Here is a 19,411-nt window from a genome sequence, read left to right as displayed (position 1 = left end):
GTAAAGCTGTTTTTGGAATAATATGGAAGTTTTGAGTTCTGAAACTTGCAGGATATTTTTATAGTACAAAAAAGTACCTCTTATATATCAAAAGATCAAGGAAAATTTAATTTCTTAATTCTTGACTCTTTAAGAGTCAATTCTTAATTAATTCTTAATTCTTTAAGGGTTAATTCACTCAAAATCCATATTCTTTCATTATTCTTTTGAAAAATTATTTTTAATGAAACCTGAGGAATATCTGTCCATCCAATGAAAATCTAGATAATCAAAACATTCCAAGCTCCAAAGCTCCAAAAAGGTCATAAAGGCATCATAAAAGTAATCCATGCAACTCCAGTGGTTTCATCCAAATTTTATGAAGCGTTGTGAATGTTTGGGTGTGAAAACAAAACAAAGTCTTCACAAAATATCTTCACTTTCACATAGCTCATCTTGATGCGTGCCGTTCACGTGAAAGCTGACCTTTTGGAGCTTGAAACCAGAAATCTCTTTGGTTTTAGCTTTTAAAAAATATCTTAATTTGTGTTCTGAAAATGAATGAAAGTCTTATGGATTTGGTACAATATGAGGGTGAGTAAATGATGACAGAATTTTTATTTTCGGGTTAACTAACCCTTTAAGGTACTACCATGATATCATTGCTTTACCATGGTGCAGCCACAGCTCTTTTTGGTAAGGACTGAATTAAGCACAAATAAAAAAAAGTCTTTATATTCCTTCAAATTTCAGCCTATATATAATGTATAAAAATAGCATAAGTTAAGCTTAGTTCAATCTCCAGAGTCTGACTAAAATGCAACGTGTACTCATGAAATACATCAGACATAATGACTCGTATCTAGGGATGCAAAGAGGCGGAAAATTTCCAGAGAATTTCTGGAAACTTTCCAGGATTATTGGAAACTTTTGGTAAAATTTGAAAAGTTTCTGGAAATTTACCGGAACGTGTACTCATGATAACATCAGACATGATGACTCATATCTCTATTTATCTGTCTAGTGTTTGTGTGGTCATTCTGAAATGGCTCTGTTGTGCAGGATGGAGGACTATCAGCACTAGAGTAGATCGCTCCACTTCTGTTATTAGTGCCTGATGGCGACTCCTGTCTGTCTGCAGGGTGCTGTGAATCTACTGACAGATAGAGAGAGAGATCATGAAGCACATTGTGAAGAGCTATGATTACTAAGAGAGAAAGAGAGTGATGGGAGAGGAGGAAGCAATATATATTTCATGACCTTCCCAGCATTCTTACTTTGACAGGCTTCATAGGCTTATCATTAAAAGAATATGTTGCTAATTCATACCCGGCACCATAATTAAACAAGAAGTTACTAGAGGCCTTTCTATATTGTTAATACAGTCAAAGTTAAAGGCTGTTGTTTTATTACAAGAATTAACAACAACATCATTTTATTAAGCAAATTTGTTAGGTGGCATCCTTCCTAACAATATATTGTCCCTGACATATCGGAAAAATGTTATGCAACAAAAACAATAAAAAAGCTGATGGAAATGCTGTATTAGCTATATAAGCTAAATGTTTCATTTAATACTGTAAAATTTGGTAACACTTTATTTGACAGTGCCGTAGTTACACGTTACTACATGTACTTATTATAGTAATAACAGTAAATTATGCATAATTACAAGTAACTAACCTTAAACCTAGCCCTAACCCTAACTGTAACTCTATAGTAAGTACATGTACTTAATTAATAGTACTCAGTACTTATTTGAGTAATTACAATGTATCTACAGCACTGTAAAATAAAATGTAACCTAAAATTTTGTTAATTAATTAAAACTAATTAAAATGAAAACTAATCCCTGACAATGTTCAAGAAACAGCTGAAAATGACAGTTCAGCAGTAGCAGTCTGTGGAAGCCACAGAATAAAATAATAAAAAATGATTATATTTCACAATTTTGACTTTTCCATGGATTTTCCTCCATTTGTTCCCACTGTTTTTCTGCCACCACAATGCACATGTACACGCAACCGTGATGTCTGCTTCTAAATGGTTTATTCTAGCTTGTTCTATTCTGAACGATGGCAGAAACTTTGTACTGCTTGCACTTCTCATGTTCATTGCATCTTTAAGATGAATCGTTGTTGTATTCCTCAATTGTAAAAGCATCTGCTAAATGAATATATAAAATGAACTATTTTATCAAATAGTTTTGAGTATCGAGTTGTTAGCTTACAATTATACTATTAGAATCAACTGGGGGTGTCAGTAAATTGTCTTGTGTGATTTACATGAGGAGTTTCAATTGTGAATTTTGATTTTGAAATCAAAATGTTACACTAAATGTCCTGTTACGCACAATAGGTTGGTCAGACATTTGACAGAAGTATAGGTTCATTGTTGAAAGGAGGGTTTGCTGATGGACGATCAATCTTAGTTGAGGGTGTGTAAATGAGAGAATTTTTTGAACCATCACTTTAAATAACCAACATTGAGGTTAGACAAAAGTTGTAGTGCTGTAGATCATTAAACTGTTAGACTGTCTCAGATGTATGTATGAAATCAGTTTCGTGAGGTACCTTCATGCGGAAATGCTGCCTGCAGAGTCATTGCCTGTAGGGCAGCGAGGCAACAAGTCAGCTGCCTAAGTTTTCGGATGCAGCCTAAATTAGCTCCTAATTCAGAGTAGGGTCTAACTCGGCACAATAGGAACTACCAGTGACGTAAGTGTAATCTGATTGTCCTACTGCTTACAAAACACCAGTACCCCCCATTTAAAAAAAAGCTGTGTACACACAGTTTATAGTCTATATATTTACTCAATGAACTAACTCTACGAACATGGAAAACAGTGATAGATGGACCTCTCAACCTTTAAGCTAATGAGAAAATCCAACGCAACTTTGAGCTAGCGACATTGAGCATCAACCACACAACAAACGCTATTGCTTTTTCATATACTGTTTACTTTATTTTTTATAACAGTTCATTCTAATAACGTATTAGACAGGACTGTTAAACAGATTGTAAACTAATGAAGACGGAGAATGGGAGAGCTGTGTGCTCAGGCTCTGGCAATATAAATGTCACAACAACAAGCACAGCTTATGTCACTTCAGAGTTCCTACTGGCGGTGTAGATGCAACCAGGAAAATGGCCCTATGGGAACATTTAGTTCTCAGGAACCACCCTGGTGGCTTGTTACTATAACTACCGAATAATTCTAGGAACTCAGTTATAGGAACTAGCCACTAGGATGGTTTCCCCAAGAACTAATTTCTCCTCCGGGCCATGTTCCTGGTTGCATTCGCACCGGGAATAGGATTGTGAAGTGGCCGAAGATGGTGTCATTAAGCGCAACATTTACAACTGGTGGATGGAAGATGCCGTGATCAGAGCTGTGTTTGTTGTGTGTCGTGGGTTTCGTGATAACAGAGATGGAATATAAACGCATAATTTGCATGACTGAAAGAGCAAAAATTGGGGCTAAGAGACAAAATCTTCTTATGATAACTTTCAGTATTACAAAGAAAAGAACACAACCCTGCAGACAACAGGTAAATGCTGTTATTGCTGTTTTCCATGTTCGTGAAGTAAATATGTTTACATGACTTTTTAAAAAGACCCTACTCTGAAGTAGGAGCTAACTTAGTTCCCCCAAAAGGAGTTCCTAGAACTAAAATTGTTCCTAGTTCCTGCAAACATGGCAAAATCTGAGTACTTCAGCCAATAGTTCTTGGAACTATGAAAAGGTTCCTCCAGTGTGAAAGCCCCTTAAGAGAGAAAGAAACTATGAGAATCTGGAAAAAAAAAAGATTATTGAAAAAAAAAAAAAAAAAAAAACATGTAGACCAATAGCAGGTTTAACTGTTGCCCCCCACCTCCCAGTTCAGTTACCAACATTTCTGTTGATGTTTTGATATGACTAACATATAATTTCAGCACTTCAGTCAACATATTCTGAAGTTCATAGACTGATCACAAACACATTCAGCCTTTGAGTAAGAAAATAGAAAGCAGAAATATATGATTTTCCTTCTGAAGAGACATGAAGATCAATGAGAATTACAGACAGAATGTTGATTTTGTAGTATCATAATCAGTCTGTTCTCAGTGTGGCCTGCCTATAATGATCAAGACAGATCTGAAGATGTAGCTTGCTGTTGATTAGAGACACCATGGCTTGGTACATTGGGTGATTTGTCCATCCGCAAAATTAAAAACACTTTGAAGCACCCTTTCCTTAAAAAAAAAAAACTTTCAAAGAATTTTGGCATGAACAATTTAATTTGTACTGTATTTGATTTTCTCGCTATGAGTGTTGTGGGAGGTTTTCGGAGTGTTACGATGCTAACGTTGTCAAGATGTTATGAATGGCTGTTGACGTATTGCTGTGCAGTTCTTATAGTGTTCTGAGTGGTTTTCATGGCATTGTGGTTGCTAAAGCCCCGGGTATACTTCACTTTCCGCACCCGGACGCATCTTTGGCACAGTCGCGTCCGCGCATCTTTCAAAGTATACTAAACCACGAATGCGCACGGATGACCGAGTTCGACACATGCACAGTACAATTTTTTCTATACTTTTACCAGACATCATGTCATCAACGGGACATTCGCTGGGCAGGATCGGAGAAGAAAAATAGTGCATCCACCATTGCAGCATAGTTCAGAAGATACACCAAGAGAACAGGAATCAAAAACGATGTAGAAGGCATGCTTTTGAGTTTACTCGTCTTATTTTTCAATAACTCTTCACACTCTTCTTCGACAACTGCTCATTGTGTTCAGTACTGTGTGTATTGCCACCTAGTGGACTCTTCTGTCCTGCTTGCGCATGCGCTGTTGCACGCGCAACGGAAATTACGTCATGCGGACGGTGCACGAACGCGGACGGCCGAAGTATACCCTGGGCTTAGGATATTCAAAGTGGTTGTTAGCATTGCTAAGGTTTTCAGAGTAGCTGTTAGCATCTTGCTGTGCAGTTGCTAAGGTGTTCTGAATAGTTGTTACCTCCTTTAATGTAAAGCCCAAAGTATACTTAAGTAACACAATAGTTACTTTCCCTGGTAATTAGTTACTTTTATAATGATGTAACTCAGTTACTATTTGTGAGAAGTAACAAGTAACTATAACTAATTACTTTTTTAAACTAACGTGCCCAACACTGATGACGTCACCGTTTTCACAAATTCACGTCTTTGTAGTTTACATGGAAATGATAATGGTATTGTTTTTGTGTAAATGAACAGCAAAAACACATAAAAAGTTTTCTGTTTTTAGTTGAAAATGGTGTCGTGTAAACAGCCTCCTAGTCTAAGGGATTTTTAATGATTTTATTGTCAAAAGCGAAAACTGTTAGTCAGATTGATTAGAAAATTAATACTACACCCAAAGAAACATTACGTGCCAAGTTTATTATTATTATTATTATTATTATTATTATTTACTAAGTTTGTTTAAACTTCTATATCTACGCATGAGCAATAGTAATAGTGATGCTTGCCTTAGCTAACACCACTAAAAAGGGTTGGATGCTAATCCTATATTAGGATCCCCGGGCTTTTTACTTTAGTTAGAATCTATATTTAGGCAGTTCAGGCTTGTGAAAATCTAAATGCTGTTAATAGAAACATCACTATAGATTAATTGACTGCCTGCTTAGTGATGTACCTCCGTACAAGCTGACAGCATTCATCTCATCTGAAACCATCTGTCACACAGAAGCACTTCCACTAATGGCCATTATTCTGAACTCACGGTTCAGGCTCTAGAGTTTTATAGAGCACTGATGGTCATTCAGATCTTATTCTCTCATTTATGGCTCTCTGTATGAGGGAAGCTCATATTAGCACTTAAATATTTATAACGCTTTGCTGGGAACAAAGACCATGTAGAGTACATAGCTGCAGGCTCGCAGCGGTGCATTAGACTACTGAAATTTCACAAACAGAAGACTGGAGAGTTATTGAGGAAAACACTTTTAAATTGTCCCTGATGTGAAGCTGAAACATCTTGTATTATCCAAAAGGGACTTATTTTGCGATAATGACTGAATGAGTGCAATGAACCTGCTTGTTGCAAAGCTACTTTGCTAAGTGAATAAATATAAATTACATATTGATTTGAAATCTGTCATCACATGAGAAAAAGAGAGTGTGAAGTGATACAAGAGATCAAAGTATAGCATATTAGTTTCCAGTGAAAATGGCTACAGTATATATTGTAAGGTGTCATACAAAATGAAGTAATGAACATGTTTTAACTGTAGCGTTTAAATCTTATTAACTTATTTTTTCTTACTGTATTTACTCTGGTTTTGTTTGTATGAATCCCCTTGGCGAAGTATAGTATTGTATTATGAATACATCCATCATCACCCATTTAGGCATTTAGGCTTTAGGTGGTGATATAAAGCATCAATATTGCCATATTCGTGTGCCAAATAAATAAAAATCACTAAAAATAAAATGAAAATAAAATATAAATCACCCTACTATCTACATGGTACATCTAGGTACTTTACAGTATACCATTGCATTACTATGGTGTATGTCAAAAAACATTTTTGTAAGACAAGAAATGTTTATAAAACTTCATGTTAACACTTACATATCCTGGACTAGATCATAATATTTGTCTTCATACAAAAGGGTTAATTGAAGTATGTGGTAATTTGTATGATTTTTATTTCAGAGGAGGAATTGCGGAAGCTCCGAGAAGAAACCAATGTGGAGACCCTTAAGCAGGAGCTGGAGAGAGAGCGCAGCCGAAGACTTGACCTGGAACAGAAGATGAATGATGTGCTGAAGACCAGGTGAATATAAAACAACTCAAAAATAGACACCAACAAAAAAGAGCTTTACAGAGTTGACAAAGTTTCAGATAATGGATGTGGAGCACATGAGACTTAGGCCATAAATGCTCAATAAATAAGTGTCATTGGTTAATGGTTTTTGAACGTCCACATATTTCCACATGAACACTCAAATTTTATTGTACAGTATATAGACATTTATAGTAATGCGATTTATGAACAAATTAACTAATCAGTTTATTTGTATTAGGGAAGCACAGCATACTGAACATGCAAAAGAAAGAACAGAGCCTCTGCTTAAAAAAATAGTTAACGTACATTAGTTAATTTAGACAGGACTGTTAAACAGATTGTAAACTAATGAAGATGGAGAATGGGAGAGCTGTGTGCTCAGGCTCTGGCAAAATAAATGTCCGCCACGCTGTCAAAATAAGTCACAACAACAAGCACAGCTTCAGAGTTCCTACTGGCGGTGCGAATGCAACCAGGAAAATGGCCATTAATGCATTCTTAATACATTCTTTTTTTTATCAACACTTGAATTTGGGTAAGTTTCAAACAAAAACAACATTTTGAACAAAAACCTGAGAAAAACGCATTTGTGTCGAAGACTACGTCCGGACATGATTCAAAATGATGATCAAAACATATATGGAGTGGATCAAGTCCATCAACACACCCAAAGCTTCACAGTCCTATAGCTTGCCCCGGGGTCGACATTTCATTACTTAACGTTAGGAAGTTTTGATTTATATACTGTTTGTTGTTTGATGATCGTGTTAGCGTAAGCAATGCTTCTTCTTCGCCTGTGTTTTGATCTTTGATCTGTACTCTTTCAGAAGATGCGTATTAGCACCCACTCTACTGTATAATAGCGTAAACATCAATTGCCGTAAAATTCCGAGAATTGTTGTGTCATAAATGGCGAAAAATTTCATCAGTGGTGGGGAAAGACATAATATCGGTCATATATTGGTTATCGGCCACAATATGAAAATAATTATTGACAAAATCAATTGAGTAAACGTTAAAAGTTGAATTAAGTTGTTGTTTTGAAGAAAACGTTAGCATTATGTTGTTTTATAGTTTCCTTCTATAGGCTGTGGTAAACTGATGTGTGTTGGCAGTTCAATGACCTGCTCCTGTACTCTGTCACAGCAGGACTGACTGCAGTGGGCTGCCCACGCCACATGCCAAGCTATAAAAATAGCTACTACATCCCACCCCCCATGACCCTGTCAATGTCTATACGTAGAGAGGCATTCACAGCAATATGTCAGTACAGAGTGTTCTTTCCACTGATGTCATTTCAATATCTAATTGATTCCAATTTGATTGGCGACCCATTTGGCTTGTGTGCTGTATGTTGAGGAGAGGTTTCTGATCATTCACCTGCATATATGTGTAGATTTTGACAAAATAAATAGTTTTATATCATTTCAGGTTAGAATAAAGTTCTAAAAAAATAAATTAGATGTATTTTATTTCAGCTTTATTTCAATTATCAGTTTTGTTAATAACAACACTTATTGCAGACTCCTTGACTCTAGTTGGTTAAAAGTCATTGCAAAAATTGCTCAGAATAGTATGGTTAGGTCCGAGAAAACAATTTGTTTGCAGATTGTTTGAGTCATGTTACAGGTGTGTTTTGTGGATACTGTGAATGTTTAATAGAACTACATATTGTCATTTTTTTTTTTTGTATAGAAGTTTTGTATGAACTGAAGGTTAATGTAGTTTGTGTTTCCTGGTGCAGGTGTGAAGATTCTCCACCTCAGCCTCCACGAAAACAGCAGCCACCTGCAGCTAATGGCACAGGTAACACAACCGACAATGTTATGACATTAAGGGTACATTTAAATGACAATTAAGTTTTTCCTTTGCTTTTTTCGAAATGGTTCCTGTTCACACAGATCCACAAGAAGGTCTAAAACCGCTGTATTATTCATGCTAGGCCAGTAGTTGGTGATGTCACTTTGTAAAAAAACAGTACGCGCCTATAGACTTTTTTTTAATTTTTTTTATTATTATTAGTAAGTGCCTATAGACTGAAAATGTAACACGCATGCGCATGATGTCACCGTTTTCACAAATTTGCGTTTTTTTTTTGTAGTTTACATGGAGACAATAACGGTATTATTTTCAAAACTTGCACTTTGAAACCCGTTTTCGAAAGTTTTTGTTTTCAGGACATAAAACGCTGTTGTCGTGTAAATGAATGGCCAAAAGGCATTAAAAGTTTTCCGTTTGTGGTTGAAAACAGTGTCGTGTAAACAGCCCCTTAAAGTTTCAAAATTATTTACTTTTAGATGAAAAAATGTCTAAACCTCACCATTTTCAGATCAACTATAACTATAGAAATTTTAAGGCAGAATTATATGTATTGTTTTCAGATAAGGCAACCCCACAATACACTGAAGAAAGCTTCGTGAAAAGAATTCATCCAACATGGCGGACAAGAAAATTGTAACGGCTAAATATATTTCTCTTTCAGTGCTGAAAAGTATCGATAAAAATAGTTCAGTTTTATTCAAAGTGAATCATTTATATCTTTGTTTTTGTTTTGCTTCTTTGCTCTTATTTTTAATAACAAAAATGAAAAACAAAAAACAAAAGTTGTTTTTATATATATATATATATATATATATATATATATATATATATATATATATGTAAGCAATAAGGTACGAGAGGCTGTGGTGCTGTATTGTGAATAAGTCACAGCTGAAGGGCGTTGTTAGGCACGACGCGAAGCGGTGACTTATTCACAATACAGCACTAGTCTCGAGTACCTTATTGCTTTTATAAAACGGTTACCACACAATACAAATATTAAAGCCAAAAATATGTATCAATGCAACTTTCATTAAGTAAACTTTCTCTAAAAGGCTTTAGAGAAAGTTTACTTAATGAAAGTTGCATTGATATCCTTCCACCAGAAAAAATAGTCCCTGACCGTGAACAGCAACAGAAGTTACATTATTGCGGCATTAGATGTCTTTATGAGTATGTCAGTCAGTAGCAAAGACTTTTACATTGAAAAGACTGAATTGTTGTGAACAGAACAAGACGCTTTGACTAGTGCTGTCAGTCATGGGAAAACCCCTTAACTGTTAAAAGGACAGGCTAATACATCTGACATTTAAACAGATTTTTTATTATGAACATAGGACTGACCTGAAGGAAAATGCTAAATCTGAATGCAGGTAATATACTCGCTCAATCAACCTCTTTCTCACAAAACTCTTCTACATAATACAGTAAGTTTCAATGAACAATATCAATTGAGAACAAACAGTTTACGTTGCAAAGAGTGCACAAACTGTTGGGTGAACAAAAAAACAAATTTTCCCCAACATTTTGTAAATTACTGCAACAAAATCAGTCATTTCTATTTGATCTCTATTTGACTATTGCTTTTATCTGTCAGTCATCTGGGTTGAAATGGTAATTGTGGCTCTAATCTTATATAAAGGTTTTGGATTTCTGCTTGTGTGTGGTTATTAATTCTGAAAACTCTGCTACAGGAAGCTTTCAGCTGTTATTTTAGGCACTTGTCTAAATTTGTAGACCAACTAGGCCAGACCGACCCCTTTTGTTTGAGGCAGGAAATGAGAATGTAGAGCACAAGCTCTCTGTCTCTCACTATTCCCACTGTTGGATTTAGATTAATAGAGCTTTGGTTATGGCCTCTGAATGAAGTATATCTCTAAACTCTCCCTGTAGACAAACAGCAGAAGGAGACGGTGTGTTCGCGGCTGCATAGCTGGCTGTATGATCGGTTTGGGGTTTACATTGAGGATTTTCGCTTCCAGCCTGAGGAGAACACGGTTGAGGCTGAGGAGCCACTAAGTGCTAAAAGGTCAGTGAAGAAAGATCACCTGTATAACATTATACAATTCAGATTATTTTGTTGCGCATGTGTTTTTAAATTATGTACAGGTTTGGAAGAATTGTTCATCCTTCATGTCATTCTTGTTAAACTAAAATACTCTGCTCTGTTATCATTTCCCATAGGTCTTTCTCTGTCCAGTAAAATTTTATTGTAAACATTTTATTGCCCCCCTGTGGTCAGGATGTTTTTAGTCAGAATAGGCCAAGTATAGTGGCAAAGAGGAGATCTTCAAAAGGGGCAGGACTTGCATAACATGGAGCTTTTACTTTCAGCAGAAAGTTAATTTGCATGTCAAAATAAAAGTTTTCTGTGTTCTCTGGTTTTATCAAATGATGTATTTCTCAGAGGGTTAGTGTTAGGTTTTCCATGCCAAATTTAAGCTTGATTGCCAAATTTTTGGTGGTCCAGCCCTCAAAATCTGGCCCAATTTTGAAGAGCTGGCCTTCTTTTTTTGTAGCTATATGTAAAATAATATTCTGTGTTTAATGCAGCTTGTTTTAAAAAAAGATATTTCAACTTATCATATTGTAATTAATATTAGAGCGTAACTCATTTTTGAATTCGTTTACTACTAATATTTTGATGCAATTGAAAACAAGACAGTCAATTCTGCTTGTAAAGTTTTTTATGCTTGGGGGTTGTTGATTTAAGACTTTTATTTTAAAAAACCAATAAACTTATGAAGAGTTTTCAAAATAAAAGTCAAATTCATAGCAAAACTCCCAAACCCTTCTCAAAACCATTACTAACATTCTGTGTACAGCCTTGTTTTTACTTTTCGCCTACTGGAATTTACATTTACTATACGATGAACAAAACTATAGAAGCAGGACTCAACATGTAATAGAAAAAAAAAGAATCCAGTATGTTCAGAACTTCAGAAGTTTTAGAGCTTCCTCAAAAAATGGTAAGGTTCACTGTTTGTTTATTTAAAGGATTAGTTAATTTCAGATTTACTCACCTCCATGTCATCCAAGATGTTTGTCTTTCTTTCTTCAGCCAAAAAGAAATTAAGGTTTTTTGAGGAAAACATTCCAGGATTTTTCTCCATATAGTGGACTTCAACGGCTACCAACGGGTTGAAGGTGCTTTCATTCGTGGTGCATCGCAGAGCTAGTGCAAGATAAGCATTTGTGGTTAAAAAGTATATGCATTTTTATTTTTATTTTTTTAAGAAAATGACTGATTGTTTTGCTAGATAAGACACTTATTCCTCAGCAGGAATCATGTAGAGCCCTTTGAAGCTACACTGAAACTGCAATTTGGACCTTCAACCTGTTGATAGCTGTTGAAGTTCACTAAATGGAGAAAAATCCTGGAATGTTCTCCTCAAAAAACATCCTTTTCAACTGAAGAAAGAAAGACATAAACATCTTAGATGACATGGGGGTGAGTAAATTATCAGAAAATTTTGAACTAACCTTTAATGCAGACTACAGTTATTTCGAAACCTATTGAGAATCTTCAAAGTTTTGTGGTTTGTGGTAGAATTCTCTGGAGTTCTGAATCTGATGTCCAGTCGATGCATGTAACTGCCTCAATTATACATGAGGCTATTGAGTCGTCCATGTCTCTTAAACGTCCCCTCAGGGATCAATGGAGTACATCTATCTGTCTCTGAAGAGAGGTATTGAGTGTGTTCTGCCCACAGCTGTCTGCATTCATTGATTTACACGGTTTAAGTGTCACTTTGCTATAAAAATACAAGACAGGCTGTGGTTGGTGGAAGAAATTAGTGATGTTTGCTGAAGACAAGGTAACTTGTCCCCACTGTTTGTGCCGTTGACGTGAATGATATCTCAAACTGTGTCTAAATGAAACTGCTTTTGCTTGTTTGTTTTGTCTTTCTTTCAGATTAACAGAAAATATGCGACGACTTAGTAAGTCTATTTTTGCTGTTGTATTAAAGTGTTCATGTGTTTTTGTTGATGTTAAAGCACTAATATACACTTCATGTTTTCAGCTTAACTTGTTTATCTTTTCATTTTTGCTTTTTTCTAGAACGGGGTGCCAGACCGGTAACAAATTTCTTACGGAATCTTTCCGCCTTATCCAACTGGCACTCAGTTTATACGTCAGCGATTGCCTTCATTGTGAGTGGCTTTCATCAGTTTTCTATGTTTACATATATACTGTACATATTACACATCCTGCATTTCTTTTGGACACAAATAAGTTACTTACAGTATGTAATTTACTATTTACCACTAAAATATGCAAAAAATCTTTGGTTACACTTTATTTTAAGGTGTCCTTGTTACAATGTAATTATACATTTAAGTACTGAGTGATATTAATTAAGAACATGTAGGTTATGGTTAGGATTAGTGTTTGGTTTAAGGTTAATTTCATGTAATTATGCATAATTTACTGTTATTACTACAATAAGTACATGTAACAAAGAAACTAAAATAAAGTGTTACCAAATGTTTTACTTACAAAATCTTTACTTGCTCATTAAATTGTGGGTTTTAAATTGTGTGTGGTGTTTTTGTCTTCTGTCACAGATTTATATGAATGCAGCATGGCATGGCTGGGCTATTCCTTTGTTTCTATTCTTAGCCATTCTGAGGTTGTCGTTGAACTACCTCATAGCCAGGTAAGACATTGTTCGCTTTTTCACTAGTACGTCTTTGAAACTGTGACAAATCATTTCAGTGTTCAATTTAAAACGTTACCTAGATTTAAAGGTGCCCTAGAATTAAAAATTGAATTTATCTTGGCATAGTTAAATAACAAGAGTTCAGTACATGGAAATGACATACAGTGAGTCTCAAACACCATTGTTTCCTCCTTCTTATATAAATCTCATTTGTTTAAAAGACCTTGGAAGAACAGGCGAATCTCAACATAACACCGACTGTTACGTAACTGTCGGGATCATTAATATGTATGCCCCCAATATTTGCATATGCCAGCTCATGTTCAAGGCATTACACAAGGGCAGCCAGTATTAACGTCTGGATCTGTGCACAGCTGAATCATCAGACTAGGTAAGCAAGCAAGAACAATAGCAAAAAATGGGAGATGGAGCAATAATAACTGACATGATCCATGATATCATGATATTTTTAGTGATATTTGTAAATTGCCTTTCTAAATGTTTCATTAGCATGATGCTAATGTACTGTTAAATGTGGTTAAAGTTACCATCGTTTCTTACTGTTTTCACGGAGACAAGAGCCGTCGCTATTTTCATTTTTAAACACTTGCAGTCTGTATAATTCATAAACACAACTTCATTCTTTATAAATCTCTCCAACAGTGTGTAATGTTAGCTTTAGCCTTTTAGCCAAGGAGCATAGCCTCAAACTCATTCAGAATCAAATGTAAACATTCAAATAAATACCATACTTACGCGATTAGACATGCTGCATGACGAACACTTTGTAAAGATCCATTTTGAGGGTTATATTAGCTGTGTGAACTTTGTTTATGCTGGTTAAGGCAAGCGTGAGCTCCGGGGGAGGGGAGCACGAGATTTAAAGGGGCCGCAGCCTGAATCGGCGCATATTTAATGATGCCCCAAAATAGGCAGTTAAAAAAATGAATTAAAAAAAATCTATGGGGTATTTTGAGCTGAAACTTCACAGACACATTGAGGGGGCTTTTAAAAAAGACGTTCTATGGCACCTTTAACTTAAATTTCTATATGTGAGGGTGTTGTTGCATATTGGCTAAAATTGCGAATTGTAAGAATTGATGTACTACTAAAAGATCAGCAGTCAACTTGGGCCTCATGTCAGGCAGGCATTATCACTGTACATGTACTTCACATGCAGTGACTGTATATTAACACAAAACAAACATACGTATTGTGTACATACATGTACAAATCAATTTAATTTTGTTCTTTTTTCTATAGAGGATGGAGAATTCAGTGGAGTATTGTGCCTGAAGTTTCTGAACCTGTGGTAGGAATGTTTTTTGCATGTTCTCCAACCAATACATCTATAAAGGTCGTTTATCACTTCCCTGAAATACGACCCACAGGAGCGTTTGCTAAAGTTGCGCCCCATCGACAACAGGACACTTTCATTTTAATTCATGAAATACGACCCATAGGAGCGTTTGCTAAAGTTGCGCCCCTATCGACAACAGGATACTTTCATTTTAATGCATTGTTCCCTTTTATCTGCGTCATATTTCGGGTTTCGTGTAGCTCAATTGGCAGAGCATTGCGATATACAAATATATGCAATCCTGTGATCAAACGATCATGGGTTCAATACCAGGGAACGCATGTGCTTGTAAAGTGTATATGCACTATAAATCACTAAGGGTAGGTTTAGGGGTGGGGTGTGTGTAGTCGTTGATAAAAAATGAGTTTTGCTAAATGGAAATAGGACAAATGGTGTAAAAAGTCCACACATTGCATTTAAATGAACACGCATTTTGATTGGTAATGACAGTCATACGTCATTTCATGATGACAGACGTAACACGACACTGTCATTATTTTTACGCCAGCTAGAGGGCGCATGACTTCAAAACGTAAATATAGGTCGTAATAAAGTGCTTGAAAAACGACCTATAGGGTCATTTTTTTTGAAGGACAGTCTGGTTTTTTGGGGTAATATTTCAGTGACTTTTGTTTTTATGTTGTGCATATTTCAATATTCTTTCTTGTGGTCTTTTTTTTTTTTTTTTTCAGGAACCTCCAAAGGAAGACCTGACTGTGTCTGAAAAGTTTCAGTTAGTTCTCGATGTTGCACAAAAAGCACAGGTATCAACTTTACAGGCTTTTACACATGAACACATTTTCATTTTAATAATAAAGCTGCCCATTGATCTGATGGCTTTTTCTTTTATGTATGAACTTCTTTACAAAACAAAAATAAATTAAACAAAAAATGTTTGTTATGAGTGAGTTTGTGATATTGATAGTGAAGGAAAAGCAGCTGATAGTTGTTAAGCATAGATGGATTATTTTATAGCTTTTGAGGACTTTTATTTTATAATGTGAAATAGTCATATGAAATTGTGATTTAAAATGTCTCTCAAATTTCATTTTGTGTTTTGTTCTTTTTGATCCACATGTATTTTTCTGCAGAATCTTTTTGGTAAAATGGCAGATGTTTTGGAGAAAATCAAAAAGTAAGTACTTTTATTGTTGGACTACGGGCTCCTTGTCTTAAACCCCTTAACTGTCACCGTCCCGCTAGCAGAACGCTTGTCATTATATATTTAAAACAATAATATCTTGGTCTAATCCAAAAATAATAATGACAAACTATATATTGGTAGCACTTTATTTTACAGTCCTGTTCTCCATGCGGCCACGCCCACGGAGCCAGCGCTATTCACAGGCAAATTCAGAGACAACACATGCATTCATCATCTCAATCGTGTATTTATTGCTTAAAATTGTTTATCTGGAGAAAAAGCCATGGTTAGCGATTGGAAGACATAATTCCTGTTTGTTTTCTTCTAACTTTAGCGCCCTCCGTGTAATAAATAGGTACTCTTCTTCTTAGGTGAATTTGTGGACTCACAGAGCGCCCTCCGGCTGCAATGAATTGCAAACACCAGCGCTATAGAGATAACAATGAATATTAAATAAAAAATAACCCTCTGTAAAAAATTGACATAAACTATGAAATCTTATTTCTCCAAATGTATGCTTTTAAACTAAAAGCCTAATTCAGACTCTTTGCACACGAAATAATTATATTTTAAAGTGTAATAAAATTTTTCGTATGTTTCTATACCATGTAGCTTGAAATAAAGTTTTTTTTCACAGCAACCTATATGTCTTGTCATTACTATTCAATTCTTGTGAAAGCTTACAAATTATAGTTTTCATATTTGTAGTTTTAACTCGCAATAACAATATTTTCAGGCTCATAAGGCATGTTCAGACATTTATTTTGAAATGGCAATGAATATAAAAATCTTTTTTTTTTTTTTTTGCATGTCTTTTATCCTGTTCTCCAAAGTACTTATTATAGTTGAATTGTGTAATAAATAGGTACAAACCAAATACTGCCATTCTGCCCATACTACTTATGAATAGGATTTCAGTTTCATAAATTGTATGAATATTATAGAAATAAATGGTTCAGGTCACTCAAACCATAGGCTTTATGGAAATGGAAGAGTCCTTCTGTGGTCACGAATGGAGCCTGTGTGGTATCTAGTGGAAAAGTTTGGTACTGCGCCCAAACAAAATCTTACTGAAAGCTCAATTTTTGAGCTATCAACCCAAAATTTGAAACACAACTTAATTAGATTTTAGATTTTGACTTTGATTTTCTTTCAGTTTTAGAGTAAAACAGTTTTGTAAAATATATTTTATATAAATTATAGGAAGTCATATTTTTAAACTAAAACTTCAATAACATTTTTTTTTTTTTTTTTCACTTTCATATTTCTTCTTTCACTTCTAAAATAATTTGCCTGAGGTCAAAAGTATTCAAGATTTAAAACAATTTAAGTTGGGGTCTTTTCCCCAAAAATGGCAGTAAAGGGGTTAAAGAAACATGGTGATAGTAACATATGAAATCAAATGTCAAACATTGATATCAATGCTTTTGTGTTCGCTTGCAAAACTTTTGCATTTTCCCTAGAAACTTAAACAAGTGCAAAATTTTGACAGGAAACTGGTGATGAAAATAATACGAGATAAGAAGAAAAAGTATTTATATTGCGAGAAAATGCAATACTTTTGCGAGACAATACAAAACAGCACAAAAGTTTCCAGAGAAGCTTCTCGGAGCAAAAGTTTTGTATTTGGAATTGCGAAAAAAATGGTGATGGAAATAATATGGCATGAGAAGAAAAATGTTAATTAAATCTCAAATTAAATTTGAGAGGGAAGAAAAGATATATCAGTGCTGTTGCGTTTGCCTGAGAAATATAACATTTGAGCCAGCAAACAAATCTAGTGATGGAAACATAGGGGAGTTTTTTGAGAAGTTTCAGAGGGGAGTGCAAACATTTTATGGGTGAACACAAAACCATTAAAATATTAGAGCTCTGTACAGAGAAAGTAAAAATGAGCTTATGACCTGAAGGAAACTAATGAATGTTTCTCCATGTTTGCATGTGTTTGGGTGGATGTTTGTGTGCGTATGTGTACATCAGTTTGTTTATGTGGGTTCAGCCTGAGATCACTCAGAAGTTGTACATCGCTCTGTGGGTGGCCTTCATCTCCTCCTGCGTCCTGCCCTATAAGCTGATGGGCTTCATGATTGGTGAGAATTATTACTCATAACCCCACACATGTACAGTACATAAACACCCCATTCACACTAATAACATTACAACACATACAAACCATTCTAAACGGCTTATTGTTGCTTTCATATGAAACATAGTCATGTCAACAGCACTGAATGGGCGTATTTAAGACAAATCCTTTTTCAGTGAGGGGGGAGTTCACTGAATTGTACACTGCATGAATTTCGACCATAGATTGGGTTGAATTTTTTGCTGTAGTGAGTCATTTTAACGCCGTATTCACTAAAGGAAGTATACTGATCCGATAATGGTGCAAATATGCTAATATCTGATCATTATTAACAAGAGACATTTAGCGACAAGGTACACTACTGTTCAAAAATTTGGGATCATGTATGTTTTTGAAAGAAGTGAATACTTATATTTGGCCAGAATGCCTCTTTTATCAAAAGTGACAGTAAAGACTTAACATTGTTACATAAAAAACAATCAAGTTTCCAAAATAATAATAATAATTAGCACAACTTTTTCCCCCAAAATTGATAATAAATATTTTTTGAGCCCCAAATTATCCCCAAATTAGAATGATTTTTGAAATATCATGTCACTGAAGACTGAAATAATGCCTGCTGGAAATTCAGCTTTTCCATCTCAGGAATAAATTATAAACTACATTAAAATTGAATATTGTAATAATTCTTCACAATATTACTGTTTTTACTGTATTTTCGATCAAAATGCAGCCTTATAAGAAATACCTTTCAAAAATATTAAAAAATCTTACTGACCCAAAACTTTTGAATGGTAGTGTACTTAAAGGTTTAGTTCACCCATAAATGAAAATTCTGTCATTAATTACTCACCCTCATATCGTTCAAAACCCGTAAGACCTTCGTTCATCTTCGGAACACAAATTAAGACATTTCTGATAAAATCCAAAGGCTCAGTGAGGCCTGCATTGACAGCAAGACAATTAACACTTTCAGATGCCCAGAAAGCTACTTAAAACATATTTAAAACAGTTCATGTGACTACAGTGGTTCAACATTAATATTATAAAGCGACGAGAATACTTTTTGTGCGCCAAACAAAACAAACAAAATAACAACTTTTCAACAATATCTAGTGATGGCCAATTTCAAAACACTGCTTCGAAGCTTTATGAAGCTTTTGTTTCGAATCAGTAGTTCGGATCGTGCCAAAGTCACGCCCCCCAGTGGTGAACCATTGAAATTTCGAAAAACTTCTGACTTAACGAAGCCTCGTTTACTGAAATCACATGACTTTTGCGCTCCGAACCACTGATTTGAAACTAAAGATTCGTAAAGCTTCGAAGCTTCATGAAGCAGTGTTTTGAAATCGTCCATCTATTTTTTTTGGTGCACAAAAAGTATTTTCTCGTCGCTTCATAACATTAAGGTTGAACCACTGTAGTCACATGAACTGTTTTAAATATGTCTTTAGTAGCTTTCTGGGCATCTGAAAGTGTTAACTATCTTGCTGTCAATAGAGGCCTCACTGAGCCATCGGATTTTATCAAAAATA

The 19,411-nt window shown here is 35.1% G+C and overlaps 1 protein-coding gene across 4 annotated transcripts in view; it reads left to right on the top strand.

Annotated features, from left to right (window-relative positions):
* Nucleotides 1-19,411, top strand: part of gramd4a (GRAM domain containing 4a) — a 73,436-nt gene that overhangs the window by 38,807 nt on the left and 15,218 nt on the right. For all 4 annotated transcript variants that reach the window (XM_048154972.1, XM_048154973.1, XM_048154971.1 and 1 more), the window contains 10 exons: nt 6,669-6,789; nt 8,546-8,607; nt 10,516-10,651; nt 12,539-12,564; nt 12,686-12,777; nt 13,192-13,283; nt 14,550-14,598; nt 15,339-15,410; nt 15,738-15,781; nt 17,771-17,880. In XM_048154972.1, coding sequence (XP_048010929.1) covers nt 6,669-6,789; nt 8,546-8,607; nt 10,516-10,651; nt 12,539-12,564; nt 12,686-12,777; nt 13,192-13,283; nt 14,550-14,598; nt 15,339-15,410; nt 15,738-15,781; nt 17,771-17,880 — 804 coding nt within the window. The remainder of the gene's footprint in view (nt 1-6,668; nt 6,790-8,545; nt 8,608-10,515; nt 10,652-12,538; nt 12,565-12,685; nt 12,778-13,191; nt 13,284-14,549; nt 14,599-15,338; nt 15,411-15,737; nt 15,782-17,770; nt 17,881-19,411) is intronic.

The sequence above is a fragment of the Megalobrama amblycephala genome, linkage group LG14 (genome assembly GCF_018812025.1).
Source record: "Megalobrama amblycephala isolate DHTTF-2021 linkage group LG14, ASM1881202v1, whole genome shotgun sequence".
In the NCBI taxonomy this organism is placed as follows: Eukaryota; Metazoa; Chordata; class Actinopteri; order Cypriniformes; family Xenocyprididae; genus Megalobrama; species Megalobrama amblycephala.
The sequence above is the reverse complement of the archived record's forward strand: the minus strand, read 5'-3'. Positions and strand labels throughout refer to the sequence as shown.